Here is a 20,828-nt window from a genome sequence, read left to right as displayed (position 1 = left end):
CTTTGTATGGGGACAAGGCAAGGCACATTTCAATCTGAAATGTGAGTGGTTTTCATAGTTATGAGAAGTCAAAATAGCATAGTCAAAGTATCTTTCCCAGGACAATAACGACAGAGTAGGTCTATTACATTGCATAAACACAATAAATCAGATTATTCAATCAGCATGCTTGATCTCTGCCTTTGAAATGACTTCATCATTTTTGCAATACAAACCAAAACGAAATGTACTGTTTTTAATGTTGATAAGAATCTAAGGGGGAAAACAGAAACAGGCAGACAATAAAGTCACTTCCAGGTTATCCAAATCCCTTTTATTTCTATTCATCCCATTACAAGCGCAAGATCCCTGCTCTGCGTTTCTGGCGCACCGCGGGACTTGCAGTTCTGTGGGGATACAGCTCCCTCTAGCGTGCAGAGCCGGCATCGCTCCGCAACCTGCCCTTCTTAGAAGCACTCCTTACTTCTTCGAAGGAAACGAACACAAACCCAGCAAATCTAGTGGGTTTTTTCCCCTCTTGGGGTTCTGTATCCTCCACGAATTTTAAAGAATCTTTAAAAGACTCAACCACTGCTGAATTGTCATAACTCTTTTGTCAGATCAGCCACGCAATTTAGAAAAATAGTCAGATATAAGTTAATATCTGTTCACCCATCTCATTGTTTTTTTTGTATTGTAACACTAACAGTGTACCACAACATCACTGTGGCAAGCAATGCAAAACCAAAAGACAGTCCTAGTCCCCAAGGCCCTTCTATCTAAAAAGTCTGACGTGCACTTTACATTTCATTTATACATAGCATGTATTTCAAAACAGACAAATCAGAACACGCCTGGAAATTCAAAGCTGAATATCAGACTATAAAAAAATTTGAAACATGGCCCAGACAGAACAGGAGTTCTGGGGTTGCTTCAGAAGCCTCCAGTTACACATAACCAGAGCTAAGGACTGAAGAACTCTGAGTCACTCCAGTCCTTCCTCCTACCACTCCCTCCTTTTCCGGGCTCACAGTGAGTTCAAGATCTTAAAGCCTGGAGCTGAGAGATATACATGCATAAAGGTACTGGCATCACTGCCTAAGAGTGGTGTGAATTTTAACTTCCAAGGCAAGGAATGACAATTTTTAAAAGCTGAATTATATTCTTACTTTGTTGAATCTGGTAGGTTTAATACAGACAACATCAAAGCATGCAGGAGATACAAGTGATTAGATAGAGCATTCCTGACCTCTATGGAGAACCTACAGCTTTTGACTCTCTTCCAGTTGTAGTAGGGAAGGAAAATCTCAGATTTTGCTTTGAGGAACTTGGGGATTGAAATAAATTGTCTTGCTGCCATGTGACAGGAAAGCCAGCAGGTTGAGATGATCCTTACTATCTACTCAGCACTAGTAAGGTCCTATCTGGAGTGCTGGGTCCAGACAAGGGCCTCCAAGTACAAATGAGACATGGACATACTGAAGAGAGTCCAAAAAAGGGCCATAAGGATGATGGACAGACTGGAGCATCTGTCCTACAAGAAAAGGCTGACAGAGCTGGAACTGTCCAGAATGGAGAAGGCTTAGTGGGGGGAACTCATCAATGTATACAAATATCTGAAGGGAGAGTGCAAGGAGGACAGAGCGAGGCTCTTTTCAGTGGTGCCCAGTGCCAGGATCACAGGCAATGGGCCCAGACTCCAAACTCCCAAATGTGGGAGTTTCCCTCTGAACATCAGGACACACTTCTTCACTGTGAGGGTGACTGAGCACTAGCACAAGTTTCCCAGGGAGGTTTGGGGTTTTCATCCTTGGAGTAACTCAAAAGCCATCTGGACATGGTTCTGGGCAACTGGCTCTAGGTGTCCCTGCTTGCTTTTCCTGAAACCTCCCTCTTATAATTACTATTATCCCTAATTTCTGTGCCTTGTTCTGCAAAAAGGTGGTAAGACCATCCACAGGACCATTCCATGTTGGAATTTATATTGGTGACTGACCAGACATGACAAGAGAAAGAAGGCAGGTGAGGATATTGGAAGAAGAGCTCTTGCCAACTGATGACTTTTCACAGGTGAATGAATGCCAGTCTGGAAAAAAAAAGACCCAACACAAGTAAAGCATGAGAATACAAGTAAAGTATGGTAGGCTGATGAAATAATATGTGAATGGAGAAAGGGTGTATACAGGGGTAGTGTGTTCTGCTTTTTCACTCTTTGGGCAGGATCTTTCTTTTGTTTTATGTTTTAATATTATGCTATGGTGATGTCAATAGTGCTAACACCCAGCTAAGCAAGCTAATCAAAGGGCAAAAGACTGAGCAAGTGAAGAAGAATGCCTCTTCCAAGATGTGCTGGGCCTCTGGCTAAGGCATGAGAATTGATTTTTGTTAAGAAGAGAAGAGCATTTCTGAATCACTATGTCCCAAAATGTTCTTCTTGTAATTTCTTTTGAGCCAGTCCTGTTTCACATGCTCCTGGACATCTAATGCCCTGTCTGAACTGTACTGCACACTGTCTGTTAGATATTCAAACACTCTCCTAAAGAAAAGAGCCTTGGTTTAACATCCCTTCTTCAGAGAGAAAGGCTTTTTACATCTCAGTCAAGCCTAACAATTCTACAGCAAGAAATCACATTCTTCTTGCCACATTTCTCTGTTACAGAATAGTTACTGTCATTATGGCTCCAAAAGCAATAACAGAATTCATTTAAATAATATGATTGCATTGCATCCATTTTTAAATACATGTAACTATATTGGAAGGAAGGTATTCCATCTGGTAACCCATCTGCAACTCCATCTATACAAGTAAGTATTCATAAGAGAACATTCATATATTTGAATTCTCTGAACATATTGTGACCTTCTGTTACTATTCACATAGAATATCTCAATTTAAATATATCTTGGGTTTTTAATATCTTTAACTGAAGTACTGAAAAAAGTAGCAAACTCAAGAAGCAGGAGCCTTAAATGAACAGTCAGTTGCATATTTAAATTGCTCATGCCTTTACATGGTCAGTTTGACACAAAGAAGCAATCCAGACCTCTAACTTGGTAGTTCATTCCGGTAAATCCAATTCAAAGCCTTGGCAGACTACCTAAGTGACATGCATGTTATGAACACTTTTTCCCCTACAATTTAAATTAGAGACCCCCAACTTGATATTTTAACTAATAGTAATATACTTAACTTTTCCAACAAGTTACTCAGGGAACACCACAAATTTTATTTTCATCTGTGGTTTGTGAGAAAGTTCCGCTTATCCTCCCTAATTTAAAGTTATGGAGGTAGCCTTAACTACGATGTAAATCACAATAATATATCTAACTTGAAATTAAATTACTTTCTGAAAAGCAAAGGCTAGGGAGTTTATTTAGCTTTGACAACTCAGAGGTGAGTTTTCTTGGACTTCAAGTAAAAGAGTTCCCTAATTATTTATTTAGGCAGTGTCTCGGTAATTTACTTTGCAAGCAGCTGTAGTGCTTTAAGGCAGTATTCTACCACTCCTTATAGTAAATTTACAAACCCACAGTTCTGGTTATTCATTTTAGCATGGCCTAATCAGCTACAGCTAAGAATCAGGAAGATTAGCTTGAACAGTATAAATAAGTGCTCTGACCTATTTCTCAAGCTATTTTACCAGAAACAGATTAGGAAAAAGCAGGACCACATCTTCTCAGTACTTGCTCTTTGGGAATTAACAGTCTTTTCGCCAGCACCAAACAGTTCTCTCCACTTGTTCTTCCTTCACATAGTTTTTGTAATTCACCCTCTGACATCTCCTGCAGTCTTTGTCTATGCAAGCTCTTTCTTGAAATCCCCACATAGTCCTCAGTTCTCTGCACCTACCCCTCAACTATTCTCTGCAAAATTCCTACAAGCTGGCTCCTTACCTACATAGTTCCCAGGGGGGAGGGGATGCAGCAGGGGAGATAGCAGTCAGTAGCCATTTCTTTTAAAAGCTTAATTAATCCCCACATCGGATTTATTGCCCTGTCTTAGAAATGCTCACTTAATTGATGGCTGAGAACAGTAAATTCTTTCTAAAGTGCTGGTGAGTAACTATCTTATCTAGAACCAGAAAGGAATGTCTGTTCAGTGGTTGAGTTACAAGTCAAAGAATTAAAGCAAAATGCAATCCCAGTAGAGGAATTACAGATTAACGTATGAGAGGATAGAAGTCTAAGGTATTTTTCTTTCCTGAATATTACTTACTGTCAGAAAGTAAAAATTCCAAAAATTTTATTTCATTAGCATAAATATTTCACCAATAAAGTAAATAAGCAAAACCATAAACATGAATGCTATTATGCACATAGCCACTGGGAATATTTCGCAATGATTCAGAAGACTAACATTTCAGTAAATTAGTAGCTTCATTGTTAACCATTTATCACAGCTGTTCCTAAGGGCTTTTTTCCTCACATTGTTATGACAAGACCTTTCAGCTGGAAAATAGTCAGAGCTGAAACTCAGAGTCTGAACCCATGGGCTCTCAGTTGGCTCAAGTTAATCTTAGGGCTGCCAGCAAAGGAGAAGTCCAAACTTTCACTGACTTTGTTTCTTACTATTTTTTTTTCTCAGTTTTCAGTAAAATCAACTTTCTAGTCTGACTCACTCCATGACTGGCATCATTACTAGAGCTGATGCAATGGAAGTGGTAACATCACACATTTTCAGCAGCTGTAAAGCCTTACATTATTTTCAGCTCACCATAGAACTGCACCTTAAAAAGTATTTAGGGGCCAGAACACCATGCATGAAGCACAAGTAAATTCTGTGGAAAAAAGTATGAATAATGAGAATTAAGATTCCTCTGGACTAGTCTGTGCCTAAAGGATAGGCCAATGTTTAACTACGTGTTAAACACATTGGAGGCCTCTGCTGCCAGCTTTACACTGCCATGGGTACGTGACACGAGGTACTGTTCCTGTTGAAATGCTCTTGGCCAATTTAATTTGTTCCAACAAAACTTTGGCAGGTTACCTTTGCCCCAGCAGGATTAGAGCTGCAACAGGTATCGGTTGCCCACACGGCCCTAACCCTCTGTGGTTCCGGCACAGTGCGTTTCCTCTGCAACCAGGATAAAAGCAGACAGGCGGCATAAAATCCTCACCAAACGCTCTGCTAATTTGACAAAAATGTAATCATGTGCCCACACCTGATCCAGATCAAATTTGTACTGCTGGGTGATGTGGCATGGCCCAGAGCCAGCGGTAATGATTGTGGAACCACAGCAGTCGGCTAAGGCTTCTCGTGCAGATGAATTACCCGTACGGGAGACTGCAAACACAGTGTGGCCTATCGCTGTGGAAACAGCCTGTGCAGCTCCCCGAACATGCCCCGATCCGCACAAAAGAGACATAGCATAACCCCTTGCCAAACCACCTTTCTTTCTACCCTCAGAGGCAGGGTGCTGGGTTAGCCTCTGACTGAGGGCATTAAGCAGGGGAGGAGGGGGGAAAAAAAGGAAATTACATGTCTGAGGTTTTTCTTTCAGGCAAGTCTCTTATAAAAATAAAGGAGTGTACAAATGTCTTTGTTTCCTTGCCAACTTTTATAAGAACTAATTAAGAGCAAGGAGAGCTTCATTTTCCTGTTTATTTCATAGAGAGAACAGCTAATGAATTTAACCTATTGATGATTTTGCAGCTGCCTGCTCTAATTTGCTTATGATTGGGAAACAAAAAGTTAGTGTAACAGCAGTGAGCTGCCAAAGCCGCAGAGCGGTCACTGGTGCGTGACCACTGATCCAGCTGCGTGATCAAATTTCAATTAGGCAGCTGTGACAACAGAGCGTGGGCTGTCCTTCCGAGCAAGAAAACAGTATTAAAATTATGGCCACTGCTTAGTACTTGCTTATTTTCAAGTTGGCTGATTTGCCCATAATAAGGTCAATATAACCATAAAGGTAGAGAGTGCTGGCATTTATTCTCTGCTCAAGAACATCTTGCACTTTTCAATTTTATGATTTATCTATTGATTGCAATAGAAAATTCAGGCAACAAAATGCAGCAGTAATTGCTATCAATAAACGAGGAATTACGCTTTATCTGAAAAAAATTTTCAGAGGGAAATATTCACAGGCCTTAACATAACTTGTACTTCTTAGTTCAGACAAATGGATTACAAGACATTTATTACATCAGGGAGTCCTATGGACTTTATGGAAATCACACAGAATTCAACAAGGATTTTTATGATTCCTATAAACTCCACAAAAAAATTTTTAATGTCCTTTTGTTTCTGAAGGTGAGATCCCAGCCCTCCATGAATCAGTGACAGAACTCACAATTGAGATTGGCAGAAAATGAGCACCCAATAAGTTGCAACTCTTATTTATAAAATTTTCCATAAATTACAGTACATGACTGGGGAACCTTATGGGTTTTACTCACATTAAATTTTATAGTGTGGGGATTTTTTTTTCCAAAAGTGGGGGGGAGGATTATTCACTTCAGGGGAAGTGAGTTACTCTATTTTCTTGCTCTCCTTAAAAAAAAAACCAAAAACAACAAAACAAACAAAAAAAACCCCAAAAAAACCCCCACCTCTTCAAACTTTTACATGTTTTTAAAAATATTATTTCAAAACAATATGTAAATATTAGCCAGGGATTCCCAAACTCTGGTATCCTAACAGCAGACTACTTCAGCTACTTAAGAAGGCATGGGATGGGAACTACTGCTGCCCTGCTGCACCACCACTCCCCAGCCAAGGTTAACCCTGCATCAGCTTCTGCATGAAGCTTTGTACAATTCTAACAACTGGAAATTAGACTATCAAATAACAGCTAACTCTCCAGATTTCCACCATTTCTTTTATTCCAAAATCACAAATATGAAGATGTGAAGCTTTTCCTGGGAAGCAGGGCAAAAGCCCTTAGTGCAAGTAGAAATTGCCCACCAGAAACCCTCTGGCTGGAATGCAGCAATATTAAAAACTTCTAGGGTGTGCATGGAGTCTATGCCATAGAAAGAGGAAATGGGTTGCTGCAGAATGCGTGTCAAATCCGAGCAGAACAGGATCCATATTATGTATTTCCTGGTAACTGTCAGTCTATGCTGCTACTGCTGGTTCACATAGCAATCTCCTTTTCTGGTGCCAGGCAATAGCAGATTTCACCAATTTTCCTATTTTATTTGAAAGTCACATGAAATTTAAATGAACGTAGTGTTACAAATTGCATACAAAACAATGTTTGTTCCTGCATTTGATAAGCAGCAATTATAAATAAGTTTGCATGATGAACATTTGTTTATTTTTTTCCAAATAGTGTTTAGAAAGATGTTTCATCAATTGTTTCCACAAATGGACATCCATGCATACAGACATGATAAAATGACAAGAAAACAAAAATATAACTGAAAATGGAATTATAAAGCAATTTATGCTTTGAATTTATATGCTGCTTGGGAGCATAGCTCCACACTGTACATTTTTTTCTGCATCTTGCAATAAACCGGGCACTTGTAATGCGAATGGTATTGACTTGCAGTGTAGTATTATTAATTCTGACTTCTAACAAATTAAAGTAAATTCTCTCACTACCTGGGAATTGATTATCTTGGCTACAGATGCAATGACATGTCATTTGCTTTCAGATCATCTATTTCAAGATGACAGTAAGATAAGCAATCTTTCACCAAATTAAGCTTCTGGGACCTGTTCTCAATTCTTTGTGGTCTGCAGTAGTGCCAGCATTTTTTTAGAGGTTTTACACTCTTTCTGTCTTTTTAGACAGGGCTTTCTACTTACTTTGTGTAGTCAGAAGTCGGGCATGTAAGTAAAACCTCCTGCATAGAACTAAGTAGACATCATGGTTTTTCCTGTTTTTAGGTATTCTATAAAACACGCTGCCTTGCAGGTTTAGAAAAATTGGCAGACTGGTACATTTATTCATTTTAGTATGAAATTTCTTACTAAAGAATTATATTAACAAACATTCAGAGTCCAAGGTAAGACAAAACATTATAAAAGCTGCTTATTTTCTTAGGCCTATACTTGTATAAAAGCAGTCTACAAATTCCTAGCCATGTAATTTAATCTAGAAAACTGCTGACATGATATTGATTTATGTAGATTTAACTGATGTTCTGACATGACTAGAGGGTGCTCTCCATAATCCCAGCTCAGCAAAGCATGTAAGAACATGCATAAAATTAAGTATATGCTTTGTACCACTAAGACTTTATGCCAATTAACCCACATTTTCACCACAATTTCTGCTATGTCTGTCTTGTATCATAAATATATTACATAAATATCCCACATGTTATATATTCCATATATACATTACATATTACTCTTATCTTACAAATTTCAATGTTACTTGTAAATTCCAGCGCATATATTTCTGTGAGATTTTAAAACTAAATTTTCTAAGATGAACCACCTTTTGAATTATATAGTATCTGAGTAACTCCTTACATAATGCTGATTTACACCATGTAGGTGAGTTTTTATGATACAGATGATGTGGTCGAATGTGGGCTGACTCCAAATGGGGCACTCCCATTGCCAATTACATACCTGCACCTTGTACCAATTGTGCAGTTTGGCTGGTCCCACGTCTTTTGAGGGGAGAGGAGCTAAAAGTCATTTTTTGCCAGTTTAACTCTGAAAAACTCTCTTGGCTTACCCTAAAGGTGAGCATCAGTACTGGTAGGAGCAACCAGCCAGAAGAAGTGAGATGGAATGGCATGGCTTCTCTGCACAGCAGGATCTAGTTTAGCACAATGTGTATTAGTAAAATGTGTATTTTAAAACCACATTTCCAGTGTGCTCCACACCATTATGGGGCTCAGCCTCTGTGTTTCAGTGCACTACTCCCCCCTTCCCCACCCCCGACCCCCGTTCAGCTTTTAAAACATGAGACTTGTCTCTGATTAAATGCAAAGCTGCTTTTAAGGAATTGATCAAAAATGTTCTCCTAGTACTCAGACTGCCTTTTATCTGAACATGAAGGTTTATCAGAGCTAATCCTTTTAGTATGCACTTGTCTTACAAGAACAATTTTCTTTCATTTGGTCAAGACAATGGAGTTCAGGAATTTCTGTAAACTAACCCTCCCATCACACTGTTGCATTTTTGTTGACATATTGGCAATATTCCTTCCAGTTTTAGTTGCATTAAGCACATAGAAATTTAGTGAGTTGTAATGTGACAGGATGCCAGTTACCTTTCCACAATTGTTAAAAACAAAAGGTCCAGCAAAGAATAAACTAAAAAAAGCACAGCTAGTCTCTTATAAGTAATGAAATCTTCTTGCTGCATTTGCTCAGGTAGTTAATGGGAAGACTGGCAGAATGACACATGTTTTTCCAGACTTGCAGGAGAAGTCATGCTAACCCTGACACATTCTTTCCTTCACAAAGAAATGTCAGGATGCTACATGGTGGAAAAACAAGAGTAGCTGCAAATATTTAATCCTCACACTTCTATTCATCTGAAAGGGATTACCTTCTACTGCTGTAGGTTCTGCTAGAAGAGCAGTCCCACTAATAAGCTGAAAAGGAAGCACAAAAAGATGAAAATCCTGATTAATTTCTGAAGCAAGCTCAAATTTAATGGAGAAACTGAGGTAGTATGCTTGAGTATTTTTTGAAAAGCCAGAAAAATAACTGCTTGGAATATAATGACATAGTTTTATTTGAATACTAATTAGTATGCAGTTTTACTACTAATGTGATCCTCTGAATGAGATTGTTAATTCTAATAGTAGTTAATATTTATTTCAACTTAACTCTTTTGTGAGGGAATAATTGCACAGAATAGCCCTTCAATAAAAATAAAACTGAATAGTAAAAAAGCCAAAAAGCAAGAGGAATGTAGGTGTAAGAGAAAGACTGTTGGCTCCTGCATGTAGTCATCCAAATTATCAGATGTGCAAATGCTGCAAGTTACTCCAATTCCCATTTCTGATTTGCTTCATACACCAAAGGGTGACTGTTGCTAGTGTTCTTTTGTCGCCAGAAAATTTTCATTAATTTTAGCATATATAAAAGAGCAACTAGTCTACATTTTCATACAAATAACCTTCTGCAGCAAGAAAGTGTGCTCATCTTTAATATAACCAGACATAAATTAAAATGTTCTTTGTCTGAAGAAATTCTAGTGTTATTGCCAGCACTGGTCTTATAAAAACCAGGACTAGTTAAAGCTCATGCTTGAATTATTTATTTTTTAAATAGGAATTGCATTAGCTACTTCTCCTCTGGGCTCATTTCACTACAGGACCTTCTGCAGAATTAATTCAGTGGAAAGCCCCTTCTGCTTTAGAAGAAGGCAGGACCCCAAGAAAGGTCTGATTTTTGACATTTAAACAGCAAAGTGCTTTCCTTTGATTTTTGACAACACAGTGAGATTAATAAAACACTGTTGCTTCAGTCTAGTTGGTAAGCAGCAACTTAAGCTCATCATTTCACTTCTGTCAGTATTTGATAGTCTCAGTCTTACTATTACAAGAAATATTTAGTATATATCATTAAGCCAGTAAAGGATCAGATGTAACATCAGGAATCTTTTGAACCTAAACACGACTTTCAAATCCAAACCGAACTCTAATCCTTAATTATGGAGAAATTTTTAAAAAATAAAAGTCAAAATTGCTTTAGAAAATCCTTGCAAAGACTGTGCTAAAAATTACAACTTCATGTAAAGAAATTCAGAAAGGATGTGCAAGTTTAATGAGGTACCGGGGCAGCATATAAAACACACAAAAAAGCTACCAAACCAAATTAAAATAAACCACTAGATTTTCTAAAGATAGAATGGGTGATTGATGCTCTGCAGTTTATCGTGGAGGCTACTGGGGACTGTACACTGAATGGCATGCTAAGAAATGATTCAGCTGGTGAATGTGCAATGAATTTGTTACATCTGTTCATAGGGGTCCAAACCCACCTCCACTACCAACATAAAAAGCTGTGAATTTTCAGCTTCTAATAACACCATTAAACTTGTAAGCTGCACCTCAGAAACTGCACCTGGGGTTCTCATATCCTCCCACTCTGATATTAAAAATATTCTGCTCATCAGCTGTTATTATTCATGTAAAAATGACACAAAGAGCAGCTTTCTCCACAGGCTTATGCTGACACCAACGCCCTTAGTCATTTTAGCTGTAGTATGAGGATTTTTGTCCAGGTAACTATAATCACTGAAAAACCAGAACATCAGTGGCTGAGACCATTTAAGCTGCGTGCACTCTAGCAAAAGCTTTTTAGAAGTGAATTTAGAAAGAATTATTCCCAATAATATCTTCAGTGGAGTTAGAAAATGCTGGCTTTGAACCCATATTAAACTTGTGACAGTAGCTGACACAGCTGTAGCTGTGTTTGGAACTGACTTTTGTTAGCCTGCTTCCACACTCAGTCCTGTTCCTGGAGGCTATAACTTGTCAGTAAAACTCCAATCTTAAATTAAGCATAGAGGATGATTCTTAGGGCTGGAAGCAAATTAAAACTTGAAATCCTCTGGGATCACTCTTTAACTTTCTGCTCCAGCTTGCTGGTTTTGGCATAGAACTGGTACATGTCTATTAGCCACTGTCAGCTTAGTGAAACTGAAGTTTTTACAAATATGGAAAATATTCTGAACAGTTTTCAATATAATATTCAGAATACCAGAAACTGAAGCAAAAGCAAACAAGCCATCTGCCCAGACAAGTCAAACCGACTTTATCTGCCTCTTCAGCAGAGTGACAAAACCTGTAGCTAATGGGAACAGGGCACACGTGACTTAGCTTGTCTTTGTTGGCATCGTCCTTCTCCATGGGCCACCCTGACACTACCATAAACACCAGCACATATCCCACCTCATCTGATTGACTTCACAGACACAAACTGAAGCACACTTAAATTAGGAGGAAGGTTGCACCGTGTTCCTTCCTTTCAGTGAAGAGAAAGGCAACTTCAAAGAACAACTTGAAGGGCCTGCTGTCTTTCCCTTAATTATTGACTATGAAATTAGCCTTAGGCAACTACTCCCCAGGTTAAGCCTCTAAAGTTAGGAAGGATGAACCTGGGCCATAGACTAGATAAAGCTACTGCAGTATGGGTGCAAAAAATGACTGTAAACCATTCCCACAGGCGTTAGCATGAGTTGACAGAATATACTAAATACCACACTTCAGACCTCTTCCAGGTCTTAGACTAACTCATTCATGGAATTTTTACTGCTGAGCTGTTTTGAGAGCATGGTTATTAAAATTGCAGATGACAGTGAGCCAGGAAAGTCTAAAAATATATTGAAGGACAAGACTAGTATCCAATCTTGACCAACTAAAAAAATGGGTTGAGGAAATCACAATCCACTCAGGTAAAGGCAAGTGCAAATTATCTCACTCAGGAAGGATGAACACACCGAGGGGATGATGCAAAGTTCTGTAGAAAATATGCAGCGTGCAGGGGATGTCAAACTAAAGACGAGATGAGAAAGTTGTATTGCCACAACAATTCAAACAAGTTTGATGTAGACCCAGGGCAAGGGAGAGGGAAGGGACATGCCAAATAGGGAGAGAAGCTCCACTGAGCTGCCAGATGACTGAAATTCCTATGGGCATATACAGTATTCACTCAGACAGTAACTCTGGGTAGAAAACAGAGTATCTGGTTATGTGCCAAAGAAATGCCAAAAACAATGTCTAAAAATGCTGTTACTGGGGATGCAACAAATGAAGAGACTTTTTACTTGTCTACAGAAATAACCCTGACTGTTATACCACATAACTTCTTCAGGTGAGGAGAAAAGCTAAAGCCTCTTGGGCTTGTTTTGATCATGTACCTGTACAAATAAAAATTTCCTCTGCTCTCAGGGTGTTTTCAAAGTACAAGCACATTATGCCTTTGAGGATCCTTATTTTCCACTTTGAACAAAGAACATGGGAAAAGCATCCTCTTCTGTTCAGACTGTTCAGTTTTGCCAGGGTTAGCTGGCTGTGCCCCAGAGAGGCACTCTGTGTCATGCAGTTAACCCAGCAGAACATCTTGCTGGAGGACCTGTGTGATTTCACCCTCTTTTCACAGTAACCAGGAAACTAAACTAACTCAGATTTTGTGATCTTCCATCTCTCCAGTTTCATGAGTGCTGTTCTTTGGGATTAGTCTATCCATCAGTAATGCTTCCTCCTTGCTACACAGCACCCTGAAAATAATAATGATGTGTAAAAGACATTCACTGCAAATATGAAAAGAAACACTGAAACATTATTAACACTTCCTAAATTCAAATATTCTAATTAAGTCTCTATTAATAGCTGTATCTGCCATGATAAAGAATTCACAATACACAGGGCCTACATGGCTGAACTATGGCACTTTATGATAATCTATTATGCATTTAAGACAGCACCATGGTACTCCAAGAACTCCATGGTTGAAATTTAATTCAAACAAAATGCTCTGAATAAACACTTTGGTGTTGTTATACCTCTATGACAAAAATCAATACAATCCTCTTTCCTTTTCTACAAGCATGTGGCAAGCAAAGACAGAAGAAAGAATTGGCAGGATATAACCCACAGAATATGCATTTTTTTGCAACAAATGTATTTAGGCTGAAAATATGTGACTTAGCCCATAATTTTAAGACTTTGTCTATCATCCTGAGGTAAGATTGGAGGTTGGAACCAGATGATATTTAAGGTCCCTTCCCACTGAAACCATTCTTTAATTCTCTAAGAGTCTTCCTTGTAAATTCACTCAAGAGATCAAGATCAGGCTAATATTAATAACTTCTGTATTTATTAAAAAAATAGCAATTTGTGTCCTGAGAGCAGCACACTTATGGAAACAGTTATTGCCTAGAAAATCTATGCTTACTTCGTAATAATGTATTTCATTTTCCTTAGAGGTGTTTACGCAATGTTAATTAGAGATCAAAGATAATCTGAGGGACAACACTGGTTATGTTATTTAAGGCTATACTGGCTCAGACTGAAAATTAAAGTGTCCTTAAAGAACTAATTTCAAGTAATTAGATGGAAAGTACACAGAGCTGATAGGAACTTAATCAATATCAATTGATTAAATATATAATAAAGATATCAATAATCTTCACATATAGTTTGACCATATAGGATTGAAATATACACTACTAATATTGTGAAAGTAAGAACATGCTTTTTTTTCCCCCTAGAAAACATGACACACTTTTAATGAATTGAATTTTAGGTTTACTAGAATAAAAATCCATCCTACCTGAGTGCAGAAAACTAATTCATTATTAGCAGAAAAGAACCAAAAGTAATTTTTAAAAATTTTTGGGAGAGGGAAATCCTGACACCAGAGAAGCTGGTGGAGTTCTATCAGTAACTTAAAGGCACTGCTGATTTAATGTAAACAGGCCAAATGTGAGTAAACTGTCAAAGAATGCAGAAGAAAAGCTGAAATGTCTTAATTACTGGGGAAAAAAGGCTGAGTATGTTATTTTACTTTGAACTACCATGTGCTTATTATATCTTGAATTATTGCATGCATACATTATAAAATCATACTGAGAATGCTTGTGAGATTTTTATTTAAAAAAAAGAAAGGGAAAAACAGCTGAAGAAGACACAGCAGTTGATCCAGTGTCCTCTTTCATGTGTCCTTAGGTTCTTTTGGCTATGCATGAGACAAAGTAGGATTACAGTTCTGCAAAAGAATGAGGTGCATTTGTTAACTTCACACCTCAGGGTGAAATGGCCATCAGTCCACATCTGTAAAACTTCTTGCTTCTACAACTAGTTCAAACAGATGAAAATCCTCCATACAAATCACCTATTCTTTCCAAATGGGTTCCTCCAAAGCTGTGTCATTGTCTATAAATAACCACCATCATGTGAAATCTAAACCTTTCTGCCAGTAAGCAAGCACTTAGAAGAACAATGTATTATGCAAAATTAAATCATATGAATCATTTTGCAAAATCTGATTTTTAAGTGGGTACAGGCACTTCATATATTATTCAAAGAGCAGAAACGTTCCCTTACCTATCACGCTATATTTAGGATTTTTCTTTATGATGGAGAAATAAAAGAGATGAAAGGATGGGGGAAAAAAAAAAGCAGCTGCAGATAGATGCAAAGGGAGGCTTGGAGGCTTTGTCCTGAAAAACAAAACAAAACAAAAGTGCAAAAAAACCAGCAAAGTTTACTTCCAAATGTCCCAGCTAATGTGATGTACATTGGTATGGACTAGATCATGTAATGAATTACTCCTTTTCTCCCTTGAAGTCCAGTTCCTGGAATTGTGTGTTTTACCAGGAACCTAATATTTTACTCTAACAAAAATTACATAGTTTTTCTTGTCTTGCAAAAAACCACCTCTCCACAGTCTAAAAATGAACCACAAGGGCTCAAATGCAAATATAAACTCCCCAGTGTATTGCATTTGATGGATAATGCATATTGAAACAAAACTGTCTTTCCGTGTTTGATTTTCAAGCAGCTGCCCACGTTGGGTGTTCAAGGCCAGGCTGCACTGAGTGGTGCCCAGCCTGCCACAGGAGCAGCCAGAGAAGCTGGATTTGGCCCTGGTGACACCATGGCCCTGGTGACACCATGGCCCCGGTGACACCATGGCCCCCTCAGTGTCACTCCCCCAGCCCTCAGGGCACAGCCTGTGGGGACGGGGAAGGGGGAAAGAGGGGAGGGGGAACTGAGGGCTGAGGGACACAGAATCATAGAATATCCTAAGCTGGAAAGGATCATCATAGTCCAACTCTTGTACCTGCGCAGGACCACCCCAAGAGTCACCATGTAGCTGACAGTGTTGGGAAAACACTTCATGAGCTCTGTCATGCTGGTGCTGTGACCACTTCCCTGGGGAGCCCGTTCCAGTGCCCAACCATCTTCTGGGTGAAGAACTTTTTCCCAATATCTGACCGAAACCCCTCCTGACACAAGCTCACGCCATTCCTTCGAGGATGGCATGTTATGACACAGGGGTACTGAGTCAAACCCCCACTTACTGCCTTTCTGGCCAGGGGGTTCCAGAGCCCCTTGAGTCTCACCCAAGCAGTGCTGCACCTTGGGTTCTGCGTCCAGTTTTGGGCCTCTCAGTGCAGGACGAACACTGAGGTGCTGGAGCAAGTCCAGAGATGGGCAACAGAGCTGGCGAAGAGTCTACAGCACAAATATTACGAGGAGAAGTTGAGGGAGCTGAGGGTGCTTAGCCTCCTGGGAGAAAAGGTGGCTCAGGGGTGACCTTACAGCTCTCTACAGCTCGTCAAAAGAGGCTGTAGCCAGCTGGGAGTTGGTTTCTTCTCCCAGACAACCAGAGACAGGATAAGAGGACATAGTCTTAAGCTGCACCAGAGGAGGTTCAAGTTGGACATTAGGAAGAATTTCTTCACAGAAAGGGTGATTAGATATTGGAATGGGCTGCCCAGGAAGGTGGCGAAGTCACCGTCGTTGGAATTGTTTAAGAAAGGCTAGACGTGGCACTTTGCGCCATTGTCTAGTTGACATGGTGGTGTTCTGTCACAGATTGGACCCGATGATCTCTCAGGCCTCTTCCAGCCTTATCGGTTCCATGATTCCGCAAGTCTGGAGCGAGCGGAGGGAGGCAGGGAGGGAAGGCGGTGCCGCCCCCGGCCCCTGCCAAGGCGCGAGGGGGAGGGGCGCATGCGCGCGGGCCCGCCGAGCCGCCCCTGCCTGGTGCGCGCGGACGGGGAGAGTGTGGGCAGCGGTGACGTGATGACGCCGCTCTGCGCGTGTCGCCAGCCGCGCGACCCACGCACGGTCCGCCGGGCTCGTGCCTGCTCCTCCAGCCGGGCCGCCGCGCGCGGGCGGGGCGGAGGCGCCATCCCTCCTCCTCCTCCTTCCTCCTCCTCCTCTCCGTTCTTCTCCTCCTCCTCCTTCTCCTCCTTCCCCTCCTCCCCGGGTCCCCTCTCCGACGGCCCGGCCCCTTCCCCTCGGCAGAGCGGCGCCTCCTCCTCCTCCTCCCGCTCCCGGCTGTGCCGGACAATAGGAGCGAGCGCGGCGCGTGTCTCCCCCAGCGTGGCCCCCGGCCCTCCATGCGCGGCGCCGGGCAGCGGGGCTGACAGCGGCTCCCGCCAGCGGCAGCGCGCCTGAGGGAGGCAGCGGCGGCGGCCGCGGGCTGCGGGCCGGGACTCGCCGCCCCGGGCGCTGACAGAGCCGTCCCGCTCCGCCGCCTCCCCCTCGCTCCCGCCGGCGGCTCCCGCCGGGCTTTGGCGGCGGCGAAGCACAAAGGCGCGGGGCCCGGCGCGGCCCGGCCCGGCCCCCCGGGGGGCGCGGGGGCGGCGAGGAGGCGCCGGGCCCCCGCGGGGCTTCGCCGCCGGTCCTTCCCCGCTGCGGCGAGCCCTGCGCGGGCAGGTGCGGCGGGCGAGGCCGCTGCCCCGCGGCGGGCCGGCGCACCGAGGCTTCGTCAATGGAAGTATGTTACCAGCTGCCCGTGCTGCCGCTGGACAGGCCGGTGCCGCAGCACGTCCTCAGCCGCAGAGGGGCCATCAGCTTCAGCTCCAGCTCCGCGCTCTTCGGCTGCCCCAACCCCCGGCAGCTCTCGCAGGTAGGCACAGCCGCCGGGCCCGCCGCCCTTGCCCGCCTGCCCCCCAATACCAGCGGCGGTGGTGAGAAAATAAAGCGTTTAATATTTTTATGACTAGCTATTGCCGAGGTTATCTATTTAGCATCGCTTGCGATGCGAGCGGTGAACTCCTTGGGGGTTATTTCCGCAGCCAGTGGATTGTTTCTCCTGTGATTTTTAAGCTCGGGCTGTTTTTTAGGTTTTTTATTAGCTTGGGCTTTCTTTGAAGGGTCCAGATTTCCTACGGGGTTGCTAAAAGCTGCAGCGACTTTACTGAAATGGTGAACATGCGCTGCAGTGTTTTATTTGGGATGCTCTGCTTTTTCTCCCTCCAACTATTCAGAGTTGGCAATCTGTCTAGAAGGAGACAAAGATCCTTGGCTTTTGCGTTTCCACGGTATTGTTCCCAGCCCATATTACATCAGTCACAGTGTGAACTGTACTGTGTTTTGTTTCATCTGATCGTGTTGGAAATACTGTGAAAAAGGTCATTATAACTATCAGGACAAAAGGCAGGTTTTTCTTGTGAACACTGCCCTAAATTTCTGGATGTGCGTTAGTAAGGTTTCCCAGCACCCAGTGATAAAATTATATTCTGGCGGAAGTCTCTGGAGAAAATCTGGAATTATGGTGGAAAGCATATGTTTTGGTGGGGAGTCAGCCCGTTTTGGCTTCGAGGGATTTCCTATGTCGAGATTGAAAGGTCTATGTAAGTGCTGTGAAGTATGTTGTCCTTACAGAAGATACTGTCTTTGCTCTTTGTATGTGTAATGGTAATTTTTTGTTCTGTACATTTTTGATGTGTCTTATTTAAGTTATTCTACTTTTTTCATGAATTGCTGTGCTTCACATACATCTATGTAGAAAGTACAGAGCTGCCAGTCGCTTTTGGCTTTGTCTCCTGTTTGGTAGCAGCGAAGCTCTGTGTGTATGTGTGTGAGCATTAGGTACATGTATGTTTGGACAGGAAGAATCAACAAAATACTGTGTTAATGACCAGAAATTTGAATGCACGTGGAAATGATTATTAGCCAGCAAATGAAGAGGAACATATGTTGATAGTGCTTCCTTCCCTGAGAATGAATAATTGACAAAAACTTCGGTTTTATGACAAATTATTTTCCATGTATCAACTGGGTTAGGCTCTTTTCCATTTGTACTGCTTGAGCTGAGCAGAACTTGGTGATGGTGAATTTTCCATATGTATAAGCAGTCTTGAAAATCCAACCTAATGTAGCAGGCTTTGTTCTGTGCAGATAAGAGTCTCCCTTGTTTGAAACATTCATGGTTTTCTGAAAAGGAATAGGCAAAAAGGTCAAGGTGATATATTGTATTCCTTTCTGTTTCTCCAGAATAGATGATGCATGAAGTGTATACAAGCTTAGCAAATTAAATATGGTATTGACATTTAAAATGGGTTTCCCCCCCCCAGCTTTCAGACTTCTCAATGGAATCTTAGTTTTCTGACCAATATGCTGCAGGTATATTAGAGAGTTCCAGGAAGAGGTGCTTGAATAACTTGTGAAATGGGGAAACTATGTGTGCTTGATGAAGTAGTATTTTGTTTGTGTAAACCAAGTAAGTAAGTTTATGCATTAATAAAAAGGAATTAGGATATTTAAATGGGGAAGCCTTTGCTGCAATCAGACATCAGAGTGGAGTACAGCTTTACCTTTTTTTTTTTCCCTTTCCCTGAAGTCTCCTGCAAACAATAGGATGTGAATGTCTACCACACCTGCAGTTGCAGGCTGATGTATGGCCTGAGGAGCATCACCAGTGAGATTAATGATTCTATGTAACATCTGAACTTAACTTCACCTTACAAGTCTCTTGTAAGACTTGGAGTATTCCAGTTCCATTGCTGTTCAGAGAGATCTGAGCTCTCATTTGTTTGTCATTTTCAGTCTTCTGCTCCTGCTAGCTTGGAGCACTAGGAGTAAAACAAGATGTGTACTCAAGAAACGGGTATGTAGAGCCAGCATTTTACAGCTAATACACATTTAGCAGATTTTCTTGAAAAATGTAAGGTCTTGAAAATTATATTCCCACTTAGAGCTTAAAAGTGAAATGATTGAGTCATGTTTTAGGCTCATCCTTCCAGCAAGAAGTTATTTTACATAGGAAACACATGTGACATTAATTGTGACAGTCCTAAGTAGGAAAATACTTATCTCTTACTATATTAAATAAAATTTCAGTTTTGTTAAGGTTTTAACTACATGGGTTCAAAATGGCCTGTATGTTGCTTTTTTAAAGCTTAAATAAACTGGTGCTGGAAATGACCTCGAGAATTCTGGTCTACTCCTCTCAGCCCCAGGAAGGATAAAGTGTACTTACACTGTTATTGGCAGATGTTTGTCTAATCTGTTTGCTTAATCTATTTTTTAAGATACAGTCTTATGAGATGAGGTGGGTTGACATAACTCATTATTGCTGAAGGTTAAAAGCCCTGACATTGAGCACGTGTTATTATTGCTTCCTCTATGCCATCTCTGATGTTTGTCAGATGTTTGCTCATTCAGTTCACTTTAACAGCAGAAAACTAACACAAGCAGGAAACTCGGTAGCTTCCTGCCATCACTTAGAATAAAAAAGGCTTAGTGAAGTTTGTCAGAACTGATTTAAAGGAAAAGATGGTACCACTAGGCTTTTGAAATTCATAAAAGCCTTAAATAACAGAAATTACGCAATCTCACTAGTCAACTGTTCTTAATAGTGCTTAACTGTTCTTGTCATGAGAGTTTTTTCTTAATATTGAAATTAAGTCTTCCTTGTGGTGATTTGCACCTTTTACTATACCAAATAAATGTAGAGAAAGGCTTATTCCTTTTTCCTTGCAATTGTCTTTTATGTATGAATTATTTCCCTATGGTCTTCATTAATTTCAAAGTTTTTACAAATATAATAAAGGTGACATCTGGAGGTTATTTGTGATATTTATTGTTCAAGTCCAGTCAAGTGAAAAGCCGCTATTGTATGGTTTAAACAAATGTTTGAGTTAATAATTATCTTTAAATATTAAATATTTTTAACTGCTACTGTTAAAAGCTGCTTTTAAGGGCATTTGAATGTGTCAGTATTGAAATGACCAAGACATTTCACATTGATGAGATTTGAATTTAGGTTCACTGTGAGATCAGGCAGACGTTAAGTAGTACCTTGGATCGTACATTCAGGGTGTTCATTCCAAATATTATGAAATTATGTTGTTGAAATTAAAGCTGAGCTTTTAGAGAACAATATTTTATATATTGCCTCATCTAGTTTTTAACTTATGTTGTTAATAGTAGTAAAAAGTTTCTAGAACTGTACTTATT

At 40.8% G+C, this 20,828-nt stretch overlaps 1 protein-coding gene and 1 long non-coding RNA gene across 3 annotated transcripts in view; one reads left to right on the top strand and one right to left on the bottom strand.

Moving 5' to 3' along the window:
* Window positions 1-6,796: 6,796 nt before the first annotated feature.
* LOC146442061 (uncharacterized) lies at window positions 6,797-17,049 on the bottom strand. Its single transcript, XR_014850133.1, has 5 exons — window positions 15,935-17,049; window positions 14,955-15,070; window positions 9,443-9,488; window positions 8,622-8,705; window positions 6,797-7,113 (listed from the first exon to the last, which is right to left on the bottom strand). It is a non-coding gene; the product is annotated as an uncharacterized LOC146442061 (long non-coding RNA).
* Window positions 17,038-20,828, top strand: part of PDE7A (phosphodiesterase 7A) — a 76,523-nt gene continuing 72,732 nt past the window's right edge. For both annotated transcript variants that reach the window (XM_085052939.1, XM_085052938.1), the window contains exon 1: window positions 17,038-17,493. In XM_085052939.1, coding sequence (XP_084909065.1) covers window positions 17,356-17,493 — 138 coding nt within the window. In that variant the 5' untranslated portion in view covers window positions 17,038-17,355. The remainder of the gene's footprint in view (window positions 17,494-20,828) is intronic.

Source organism: Lichenostomus cassidix, chromosome 2 (assembly GCF_008360975.1).
Source record: "Lichenostomus cassidix isolate B80296 chromosome 2, HeHo_3.0, whole genome shotgun sequence".
In the NCBI taxonomy this organism is placed as follows: Eukaryota; Metazoa; Chordata; class Aves; order Passeriformes; family Meliphagidae; genus Lichenostomus; species Lichenostomus cassidix.
Note: the sequence above shows the minus strand (reverse complement) of the source record. Positions and strands in the feature narration are given on the sequence as shown.